This window comes from Phycodurus eques, unplaced genomic scaffold, assembly GCF_024500275.1.
Source record: "Phycodurus eques isolate BA_2022a unplaced genomic scaffold, UOR_Pequ_1.1 contig_25, whole genome shotgun sequence".
NCBI lineage: Eukaryota > Metazoa > Chordata > Actinopteri > Syngnathiformes > Syngnathidae > Phycodurus > Phycodurus eques.
In genome coordinates this window covers 274618-286943 of record NW_026904022.1, presented here as the reverse complement: position 1 = coordinate 286943, position 12326 = coordinate 274618, and the positions used below count along the sequence as shown (strand labels likewise).

Below are 12326 nucleotides of genomic sequence, written 5' to 3'. Positions count from 1 at the left end.
GAATTTTCCAAATTTGACGTAACGGAGTTATTACTGTTTTTTTTTTGGGTTGTTTGTTTTCACCAATCTTATATAGAGTCGAGTGTTTTGATGTGTGATCACTGAACATAAATGTGATGAGTCTTTTCATTATCGGGCCTTGGGAATTTCTATTTGAGCTTTCCCCTCCTCGTGAGAAAAGTGCTTCAGGTTTGTTGTTGAACGGTCTCGGTATGAATGAAATTGAATTGCGTAATTATTAATGTGATCACTAAATCCATTTCCATTAGGCATCTCTATATGGAACTATACTCAAGGTCTCCCCCAAATGGGAAGTGCGGAGATAGTTAATAAATCTGAGGCTTTCTAAATTCATCTGTAAATGTTTGAATCTTTTCATCCTAGGGTATGAGCTCTGTGTATTTCAACAAAGGGGAAAACTGCATTGCTGCTGGGCGTCTTTTTGTGGAGGAGTCAATTCATGATGAATTCATCGGCCGTGTGGTGAGTTTTATAATGTTGGAAAACAGTTATCTATGCGGTTGAAGCGACGGTGTTACCAGAACGTCTGACCAACGTCTCTACCAATTTTTGAGCCAATCAGCCTGTATTACCCTTTTCAATTTTGGCTTCCCAAACATCCGCCATGTCTTTGATTTTTGATGTTCAATTTCTTTGGCGAAAAATGTAAGAAAACTGACATTTTTAAAAGATCTCAGGGAATTGATGTTCATTTACTTAATCTGTTTGGCTCAGATTGGTAATCAGACTCAGAATCAGAATCATCTTTATCAGCACTAATCTAATGTTTTTCAACTTCATTCATGTGATAACAAGGACTCGGTAAAAACAACAAATACCTTCAATTCATGTGTTAATTGGTAATATACAAATCTTTACACGCATCCCGAGTTTTACTTTTATTCTTCTTGTGGTGCACATGCACTCATGACAAGTGCCTGGTTCCAATGTGCTCTGCATGCGGACGTTAAAGGGGGAAGGGTGCGCGTGAAGGAGGACGCTAAAGGCACGCCCCCAGTAGGTATACTAGCGCCGGTATGTGCATTGTGCAAAACATCGGTTTGGCTAAGGACCCCCGAAAATGACTGCGGTCAAGCCAGCCTCCGCTCGTATAGTAGCAATCAAGCCAGCCGCCCCTAAGTTTGTTCGTACTAGCCATTACGGTAATAAGTCGCCAACCCGTGGCGAAAGCCACCTTCAAAATAAAAGCCACCCAATAATACGGACGTCGATGCTCTTCAATTAAGGAATGCAACTAGCAAAGTTAATTTGAATCTTGAGATGCATTAAATGAAATGCATTAAAATCATCAAAATAATCATTAAAATCAAGGTGATAGTGGTAGTGACAGTGAAATATACCAATTTCAGGGGAGTTTTATTTTGAAATGCCACATCAGATTTGGGTGGGACCTCTTTTGTTGGATACCTGGGGTGATGTAGTGTCCCCCAGAACTGGACCAGTGTTGCGATATCTCGTAGATTTTTCTTAACAGATTTGTTTCAGTCAGCGGGAATGACAGCAAACACTCAGTTTTCGGAGTCTTTAATTTTGCGAAACAATATCAGATCTTCATCAAACCTCTTTTCGTGGAGTCCTTGGTGGTCTGTCACACAGATCTGGACTTGTCTTGCGATGTTGGGGTGGCTTTGGCTCAGTAGGTAGAACAGGTTCGAATCCCTGCTACGACTGTCCGCATGTCGAAGTGTCCTTGACTGCTACTTTACGAGCGGAGGCTGGCTTGACCGCAGTCGAAAACGGCACCAACGAAGAGACACGCTTACGAAGCACAGTTTAAACTGCAAGCTATCAGTTACGCGGAGGAACGTGGGAATCGCGCAGCCGAATTCAAGATCAACGAATCCACGGTTCGCAAGTGGAGGAAGCAGGAAAACGATTTCCGCCGAGTCAAGAAGACAAAGCTGAGTTTACGCGGGGAAAAAAAAGAAAAACAAAACGTGGAAAGAAGGCGAGGTGGCCCGAGTTGGAAGACCAATGGATTAATGAACTCCAACCGCTGAAAGAGTTGCAGACACCTTGTTTTTGACTGTCCAATGTATTTAAAAGATAATTTAAATTAAAGCGCGAATGCACTTTAACTGTTCAACCTTGCCGTGGTTTTTAAAATATATTTTTAATATATTTTTATATTACATTTATACATTTATATATTATTTTTAAGGTCTTGGTCTTGTCGCACCCTCAGCTTGTCTCGGTCTCGTCTCAGTCTCGGCTTGTCTCAGTGTTGGTCTTGACTCGGTCGCGACCCTCAAAAGTCTCAGTGAGCTCTGGTCTCGGGCAAGTCTTGGTCTCAGTGTGGTCTTGAGCACCACACTATTGTTTTCAATGAGGATGGTCGTGCAAATGGTGGGATGAGCTTTTTTATCTGCAAATATTTCTTCTGCTGTAACTGTCATAATAGCACCAGTGTGACTCTTTTGTGTTCGTAACCTATTTGACTCATATCATTATTACATTATGTTATTGTATTTGATTGTTCAATTAAGTCACACAAAGCCAGGTAGGCTGGGGTCTACATGCCTGCATTGTGTGAGGGGCTTCTTGTTTGGTGAACTACATGCAATATAAAAGGAAAGCAGAGTGAAAATTTAACGTCCTTTCTGGAATTAATATGTTTGGCTCATTTCTAGTTAATAGTTTGGCTCATTTCTACCAACACTACATCGTGCTGTTACTCATCAAGCTATGCCTACAACCTGAACAATTTATCTTCTTGAAGTGTTTTGTGTTATTCGGACGACAGTGTCTGTTGTGGTGACCCGCGCTTGGCTCACGCAGCCAGCCAATGGGGAGTTGGAACATCCATTTGCACACTGATTGAGGAGTATCTGCAACATTTGCACAACCGACATCGTCCCAGATGATCGCACTACTCGTCACTTTAAACCGCATCCACTCCTTGAAGTCTCAGCGCCCTTTGCACAATGGTCATTGCACCGGACTATTGCAATATTAGTCATTCGAACTGCTCTAAGTGCTAGAGGAATCTTTGCGCACAATTGTCAAAAAAAAGAAAAATGTACCGGCATTACCAGATAACTAGCAACCCTTTACTGCTCAGTGACTGTTTTTATTTTTTGTCAATGTCTTTCTGTCTCCAAAGTGTTCTGTAAATTGACTGTCTGTTGTCGTACTAGAGCGGCTCCAACTACCAGAGACAAATTCCTTGTGTGTTTTTTGGACATGCTTGGCAAATAAAGATGATTCTGATTCTGATTCTGAACACAGTGGATGGCTTTACTGCTAAGTGGCCTACTACTATCTGCAGAGCTGTAAGATGTGACAGAACATCCGTATTTTGTTGCAGAAATTACTGAACGCTGACTCGTTATGGCGACAACACTGATCGTTATGGGGAATCCAGCATCTGACATTACCAGCCAGTACGGCACTGTGTCCGCCCACCGTGACGAAAATTTCATAAATTAGAAGCAATAAACGGGTACTGACTGTTGTTTGTGCCTATGGACCAAACAGCAGTTCAGAGTACCCACCATTTTTGGAGTCCATGGAGGGGGTGCTGGAGAGCGCCCCCGCTGGGGACTCCATTGTTCTGCTGGGGGACTTCAATGCTCACGTGGGCAATGACAGTGAGACCTGGAAGGGCGTGATTGGGAGGAACGGCCCCCCCGATCAGAACCCGAGCGGTGTTCTGTCCTTGGATTTCTGTGCTCGTCACGGATTGTCCATAACAAACACCATGTTCAAGCATAAGGGCGGCCACACGTGCACTTGGCACCAGGACACCCTAGGTCGTAGTTCGTTGATCGACTTTGCGGTCGTGTCATCGGACTTGCGGCCGCATGTCTTGGACACTCGGGTGAAGAGAGGGGCGGAGCTGTCAACTGATCACCACCTGGTGGTGAGTTCGGCTCCGATGGGGGGGTAAGATGCCGATCCGACTTGGCAGGCCCAAGCGTATTGTGAGGGTCTGCTGGGAATGTCTTGCAGAATCCCCTGTCAGAAGGAGTTTCGACTCCCACCTCTGACAGAACTTTGCTCACGTTCCGGCGGAGGCGAGTGGAGCATGTTCCGCGTGTCCATTGCTGAGGCGGCCGACCGTAGCTGTGGCCGTAAAAAAATTCTGGTCCACCATCCGGCGTCTCAGGAGGGGAAAGCAGTGCACCAGCAACACTGTGTATAGTGGGGATGGAGCGCTGCTGACCTCGACTCGGGACATTGTGAGCCGGTGGGGATAATACTTCGAAGACCTCCTCAATTCCCCCGACACGCCTTCCCATGAGGGAGCAGTGTCTGGGTTCTCTGAGGCGGGCTCGCCTATCTCTAGGGTTGAGGTCACCGAGGTGGTAAAAAAGCTCCTCGGTGGCAAGCGCCCGGGGGTGGATGAGATTCGAGTTGTTGAAGGGCTGTCCTGGTTAACACGACTCTGCCTGGTTAACACGCCATCGCGTGGACATCGGGGACAGTGCCACTGGATTGGCAGACTCGGGTGGTGGTCCCCCTTTTTAAGAAGGACCGGAGGGTGTGTTCCAACTACAGGGGTATCACACTCCTCAGCCTCCCTGGTAAGGTCTATTCTGGGGTGCTGGAGAGGAGGGTCCATCGGGAAGTTCAATCTCAGATTCAGGAGGAGCAGTGTGTTTTTTTTCGTCCTAGCCTTGGAACGGTGGACCAGCTCTACACCCTTAGCAGGGTCCTCGAGGGTGCATGGGAGTTCGCCCAACCAGTCTACATGTGTTTTGTGGACTTGGAGAAGGCGTTCAACCGTGTCCCTCAGGGGGTCCTGTGGGGGGTGCTTCGGGAGTACGGGGTACCGAACCCCCTGATACGGGCTGTTCGGTACCTGTACGACCAGAGTCGCAGTAAGTCGGACTCGTTTCCGGTGAGGGTTGGACTCCGCCAAGGCTGCCCTTTGTCACCGATTCTGTTCATAACTTTTATGGACAGAATTTCTAGGCGCAGCCGAGGCGTAGAGGGGGTCCGGTTTGGTGGCCTCAGTATTGCATCTCTGCTTTTTGCTGATGATGTGGTTCTGTTGGCTTCATCAATCAGAATCAGAATCAGAATCATCTTTATTTTCCAAGTATGTCCAAAAACACACAAGGAATTTGTCTCCGGTAGTTGGGAGCCGCTCTCGTACGACAACAGACAGTCAATTTACATAACACTATAGAGACAGAAAGACATTGACAAAAAAAAAAAACAGTCACTGAGCAGTGAAGGGGTGCAGAGTCCTCAAAAAGATGCAGAGTCCTCTCGCACTTAGAGCAGTTCGAATGACTAATATTACAATAGTCCGGTGCAATGACCATTGTGCAAAGGGCGCCGAGACTTCAAGGAGTGGATGATAGTCTGGGACAATGTTGGTTGTGCAAATGTTACAGATACTCCTCAATCAGTGTGCAAATGGAGCAGATGCTACTCTGGCATGAGTGGCCAGTATTGGTCAACAACAGATAAGCAAATAGTGCAGCGTGGCGAGACAACTACAGCGAGTGCACGAGTCATACATAATTGGCCCCACAGAAATGTGACAACGAACTCAAGTCAAACAATTGCCAGCTTGTTGTAATGGAATTATAGGTTAGGTGTTTAAGAAGTTGATCGCAAGGGGGAAGAAGCTGTTGGAATGTCTACTAGTTCTAGTTTGCATTGATCGGTAGCACCTACCTGAGGGAAGGAGCCGGAAGAGGATGGGATGCGGAGGGTCCGAGAGGATTTTGCACGCCCTTGTCTTAGTTCTGGCAGCGTGCAAGTCCTCAATGGTGGGTAGGGGGGTACAGACAATCCTTTCAGCAGTTTTGATTGTCCGTTGCAGTCGGAGTTTGTCCTTTTTTGTAGCAGCATCAAACCAGACTGTGATGGAAGAACACAGGACTGATTCGATGACCGCTGTGTAGAACTGTCTCAGCAGCTCTGTCTCAGCAGTTTGTAGTTAGCTACGAGCTAACCATAGCTCGTAGCTAACTACAAACACTTGAGCACACAGTGTACGAGTGAACGTACATGATTGTCAGGTGAAGGCCTGTCTCGAGCGCCTTCGGTGGGCACGCTCAGACAGACTAAAGGGCAGCCCTTATTTTCATGATTTTAGAGCCCTATTTTACATGGTGAATTGTTTTTTATTCATTCTAATTTGGAAGTTTTTTTTAAAAACACTCTTTACACTCAGTGGTGTGTAAACATTTTTTGGGTCACTTTAGTGGATCTTTAAAGTTTCTATTCCTTCCTAAGGTAAAAGAGTTAAAGAAGATGAAGATTGGAGACCCGCTGGATCGATCCACAGACCATGGTCCACAGAACCATAAAACACATTTGGACAAGCTGCTGGAGTACTGTGATGTTGGAATAAAGGAAGGGGCCACATTGGTGTACGGCGGCAAACAAGTGGACCGGCCAGGTAAAACATAAACAAATACCCACGATACCCTCAACCGTCACGAAAGCAAGAGAACAGTGTCATATGATTTTTTTGTTGAATTCATATATCTCCGTTAGGGTCAATCCATGTATCTATTGAATATATTATAAACAGAAATCTTACGTTTTACGCAAAACATCTGAAGGCAGTACCTTTAATCCCTGGGTAGTGGTTTTATTCGGCCTATTTAGATTCCCTTAAGTAACACAATAATTAAGTTGTTAGTAATTAACCAATCCTGTCTCTCTGCTGGGCTGCATTGTTATCCTGACTGACTGACTCAGTTTTCTTGTAGAGAAAGTGACTGTTAATAGGTCTGCAATTCTAATATGAATAGTTTTGTATTATGCAGGTAAAGAATATTAGAACTCTTATTGTGACTACTTTAAGGGACTGTAGTACGTAATCGGCCTTTAAAAGATTTGCTTGCTCGTTGCGGAACATCTTTAAGCAACCCAATATTGACTGGATCTCAGACAGAAGTAGCAGATTTTGAGAACGAAACTGCTGAAGTTATAAACAACCCCTGAAGCTGAACGTACACAGTCCAAATTAAGTGTGTGGTGGACCAGGAAGTGGCAATGATTAATAAGGGGGAAGTTAGAAAGGCATTAAAGAGGATGAAAAATGGAAAGGCAGTTGGTCCTGATGACATTCCTGTGGCGGTATGGAAGCATCTAGGAGAGGTGGCTGTGGAGTTTTTGACCAGCTTGTTCAATAGAATTCTAGCGCGTGAAAAGATGCCTGAGGAATGGAGGAAAAGTGTGCCGGTGCCCATTTGTAAGAACAAGGGTGATGTGCAGAGCTGTGGGAACTGTAGAGGAATAAAGTTGATGAGCCACACAATGAAATTATGGGAAAGAGTAGTGGAGGCTAGACTCAGGACAGAAGTGAGTATTTGCGAGCAACAGTATGGTTTCATGCCTAGAAAGAGTAACACAGATGCATTATTTGCCTTGAGGATGTTGATGGACAAGTACAGAGAAGGTCAGAAGGAGCTACATTGTGTCTTTGTGGATCTCGAGAAAGCGTGTGACAGAGTACCCAGAGAGGAACTGTGGTACTGCATGCGGAAGTCTGGAGTGGCAGAGAAGTATGTTAGAATAATTACAGGACATGTACGAGTGCAGCAGAACAGCGGTGAGGTGTGCTGTATGTGTGACAGACGAATTTAAGGTGGAGGTGGGACTGCATCAGGGATCAGCCCTGAGCCCCTTCCTTTTTGCAGTGGTGATGGATAGGCTGAAAGATGAGGTTAGACTGGAATCCCCGTGGACCATGATGTTTGCAGATGACATTGTGATCTGCAGAGAAAGCAAGGAGCAGCTGGAAAGAAGAGGAATGAAGATTAGCCGAAGTAAGACAGAATATATGTGCATGAATGAGAGGGGTGGTGGGGGAAGAGTGAGACTACAGGGAGAAGAGATAGCAAGGGTGGAGGACTTCAACCGTCCAGAGCAATGGTGAGCGTGGTCAGGAAGTAAAGAAGCGGGTGGAGGAAGGTGTCAGGTGTGTTATGTGACAGAAGAGTCTCTGCTAGGATGAAGGGTAAAGTTTATAAAACAGTGGTGAAGCGAGCCATGATATACGGATTAGAGGCAGCGGCACTGAAGAGACAACAGGAAGCAGAGCTGGAGGTGGCGGAAATGAAGATGTTGAGGTTCGCTCTCGGAGTGACCAGGTTGGATCAAATTAGAAACAAGCTCATCAGAGGGACGGCCAAGGTTCGATGTTTTGGAGACAAAGTTAGAGAGAGCAGACTTGGATGGTTTGGACACGTCCAGAGGAGAAATAGTGAGTACATTGGTAGAAGGATGATGAGGATGGAGCTGCCAGGCAAGAGAGCTCGAGGAAGACCAAAGAGAAGGTTGATGGATGTCGTGAGGGAAGACATGAGGGCAGTTGGTGTTCGAGAGGAGGATGCAGGAGATAGGCTGACAGGGAAAAGGATGACGCGCTGTGGCGACCCCTAACGGGACAAGCCCAAAGGAAAAGAAGAAGAAGTACACTGAAGCGGTTATCGAAACCTTGACTTTTCAAGTCAAGGTATAGCTTCAACACGGTAATCGGCCCATGCCTACTTGTGGCTTGACCTATTGGATGAAGGATGGATTGACAAGCCTGTTTGAAAGACCAATGGGCGTTGAAACAAGCCGCAGCCATATAAAAAAATTCCAAATCTCCTCAGTGAATTTTTGCGACTGTGCATGCTATTTTGACTTTTGGCTTTGACAAAAGCATCACAGCAGACGACCTGGTCGGGCCAGGCTCACTGGCGCAGAACTTATGGAACGTTCAGCAAATACAAGTCAGAATGAGCAAAAAGAAAAAGACAAGGACCATCTGGGAAAGCGGTGGAAGAGCTACAGATGTCATTTGTCATTTGAACTCTCCTACTGAGTTTCAGAACTGCCATATCACTTTCTTCAAGATTCAAAGAAAACAAAAAGATTCTGATCGGAGACCATTGATTCACCCATCCCCTATACTGCTTATCCTCACTTGGGTCGTGAGTGTGCTGGAGCCAACGCCTGATAACTTTGGCCAAGAATACATCATGGACTGGTCACCGGCCAATTGCAGGGCACATATAGACAAAGAAGCAATCACACTCACATTCACAGCTCAGGACAATTTAGAGTCTTCAATTAACCCAACATGTTTTCAGGAAATGCGGGAGAAAACCAGAGTACCAGGAGCAAACCTGCACAAGCACAAGGGACGACATGCAAAGTCCACACAGAAGGGCCGAAGCCTGGATTCGAAACCACTACCTCAGAATTGTGCTTAACCAGTCGTTCACCACACCGCCCTCGTGAGAGTCAGGTGGCAAAACAGAAAGAAGCTTGGGCTTTGATTGAGCTGACAAGCTTCATAGAGCGCACGCCTCGCTATACCTTGAATTCGGAAGGAAACAAGAACAAAGTGTGCGCTTCAAAGAACAAACTCTCCACTCGGACAGCACAAGGCAGTCGTACAAACGTGTCATGGGCCAATCAAAGTGACTCATTTGGGGGGGGGGGGGGGAACAGCTGCCCGAGTGTTTACAAACATGGAAAAACAACAGCTTTGTCATGCCACATTGTCTTCAATTGTGACTGTCCAAACTTGAAAATTTCAGCCCACTTCTAACTTGAGAAAGCACCTTGTGGTAAATTGCGATTGGACGGGGCATACAGCAACATTGGCCCTATTTTATGGTCATAAATCACTAAAACACGTGCTGTCATCTCTCCCTTTCTCTCTCTCTCTCTCTCTAACCCGCGCTCACATACACACACACTCAAACACACCATCAATAGGTCTTGTCAGCAAACAGCTTCTTCATTCAGTCAACTAAGTGAATAAAGCAAATAATGTGTGTGACGTGCCCAGTGCACGTGTCGTCGTTTTTTGGGGCAGTTAAAAATTGAAATGCTCGCAGGTGTGTGTGGACTCCCACATATTATTACTTTTATTTTATTTGACGTTCATGCTGATTTTTATTTATTTATTTATGTTAAATCAGAAGTTAGGAGTTACTCGTGTAGTTTTTTTTCACTGAGTACTTTCTTACGCTTATGTAAATATTTGGAGGACTACTTTTGACTTTTACTTGAGTCATATTATTCTCAAGTAACAGTACTCTTACTTGGGTCCAATATTTGGCTACTTTACCCACCTCTGGTGATTATCATCCATCCGTCCGTCTACCTCCATTTATCGGAGGTTAGTTTGTGTGCTTAAGCAGGGAATCATTCAGGTGTTTTATTTTTTTTCCAAATGTAAGACAGGGTTTTACAGTATGTTCTTTTTGGTCAGCAGTGGCTTTCGTCTTGAAACATTTGACTCAGTCGCTTCCTTATTGTTGAGCCGTGGACACTGAACGGAATTAAGGCGAGGGAGGCCTGCAGCTCTTTAGATGTTGTCCTGGGTTCCTTTGTGACCTCCTGGATGAGTCATCGCCGTGCTCTCCGTGTAATTTTTGTAGGCCGGCCACTCCTGGGAAGGTTAATCACTGTTCTATGTTTTCTCCATTTCTGAATAATGGCTTACACTGGAGTCCTAAAGATTTATAAATGACTTGCCCCGTTTTGTTTTTATTTTTCTTCTTTTTTTGGGGGGGCAAACAAGTCAAATAAGAATTTGAGAAGGGGGTAAATACTTTTTCACGCCACTATATTGTACTGTATTGACTGTATTCTTTCAAATGTGAAGCACTCGCATTGCAACAATCATTACTCAACGTTGCAACAACCATCCTATGGGTGCAATGGAACTGTTCTGTTATAAAATATAGCTTTGTTTTAAATATTTTTTTCTGACAGGTTTTTTCATGGAGCCCACTGTGTTCACTGATGTGGAGGACCACATGTTCCTTGCCAAAGAGGAGTCCTTTGGGCCTGTCATGGTTGTGTCCAAATTTAAAGATGGGTTAGTCATCAAAACAGTGTTTTGTATATGTATTTTTTATTTTTTATTTTGCACATTTCGGGGTGAAAAAAAACATGATTGTATATTCTCACAAATTACAGGGATGTGGAAGGAGTGCTGCAGCGAGCCAATGACACTGAGTATGGCTTGGCTTCAGGTGTGTTTACCCGTGACATAAACAAAGCCATGTATGTGAGTGAACACTTGGAGGCTGGAACAGTATTCATTAACACCTACAACAAGACTGATGTGGCGTCACCTTTTGGAGGATTCAAGCAGTCTGGCTTTGGCAAAGACCTGGGTAAGTTGGGGCGGGGAATTGACTAATTAGTAGTTTCAGCTTTGTCTGTCCCATCGTTTTATTGTCATACTGATTTGCATATTCAAATGTGGGCGTGGACAGGGAGGAGTCGGCTACTCCAACACGTGTGCTCATTTCCACGTTGATTGGAATGTACGAAGGAAATGTGCTTGGATTCATAAGTACGCAGAGTTTCATACATCGGAATATTTTTGTGCGTACGACGTTTTCTGGATTTGAGCGTATGCCATGTTTTGGGAGGAAATCTTTTTACATGAGGCCCCTGGGGAGGTGTAGTGTCCCCCAGAACTGGACCGGTGTTGCGATATCTCATAGATTTTTTTTGAACAGATTTTTTTCAGTCAGTGGTAATGACAGCACGGTATGCAGTTTTCATAGACTTTCGTTTTGAAATACAATATCAGATCTTCATCAAACCTCTTTTAGTGGAGTCCTTGGTGGTCTGTCAGACAGATCTAGACTTGTCTTGCGATACCAATGGAATTATGTTGGGGTGGCTTTGGCTCAGTAGGTAGAACAAGTTTGAATCCCTGCTACGGCTGTCCGCGTGTCGAAGTGTCCTTGGGCAAGACGCTGAACCCTAATTTTCTCTCAGTGGGCCTGGCAGCGCCTCGCATGGCAGCAGTCACCCATTGGTTTATGTGTGAATGTGAGGCTTTGTAAAGCGCTTTGGGCACTGTGTACATCCCGCCTCAAGTTAACCGAACGCCGCACTGCTAACGCTCGCCGAACAAGTCAACGACATTGGAAAAAAACACCCGGACTCATTATTCTCGGGGACTTTAACAAAGCTGAACTCAACCACGAACTCCCTAAATACAAGCAGCACATCGACTGTCCTACCAGGGAAAATAATACTTTAGACCACTGCTACACTACGCTAAAAAACGCATACCGTGCTATACCTCGTGCAGCCCTGGGCTCGTCTGATCACTGCTTAATTCACTTAATACCGACAGTACAGGCAAGTACTTAAATGCGCGAAGCCTACGGTGAAAACAGTGAAAAAGTGGACCAATGAAGCCAAGATGGAACTTCAAAGCTGTTTAGACTGCACAGACTGGAGTGTCTTTGAAAATTCAGCTGGCAGCCTGGATGAATATACGGACACTGTCACATCCTATATCAGTTTCTGTGAAGAGGTTTGTGTACCAACAAAATAATTTCGTACATTCAACAACAACAACC

At 45.1% G+C, this 12326-nt stretch overlaps 1 protein-coding gene across 2 annotated transcripts in view; it reads left to right on the top strand.

Moving 5' to 3' along the window:
* The window catches only part of LOC133398182 (mitochondrial 10-formyltetrahydrofolate dehydrogenase-like), a 97795-nt gene that overhangs the window by 78781 nt on the left and 6688 nt on the right, over positions 1 to 12326 (top strand). For both annotated transcript variants that reach the window (XM_061669763.1, XM_061669762.1), the window contains 4 exons: positions 385 to 483; positions 6217 to 6382; positions 10711 to 10816; positions 10918 to 11117. In XM_061669763.1, the coding sequence (XP_061525747.1) occupies positions 385 to 483; positions 6217 to 6382; positions 10711 to 10816; positions 10918 to 11117 (571 nt within the window). The remainder of the gene's footprint in view (positions 1 to 384; positions 484 to 6216; positions 6383 to 10710; positions 10817 to 10917; positions 11118 to 12326) is intronic.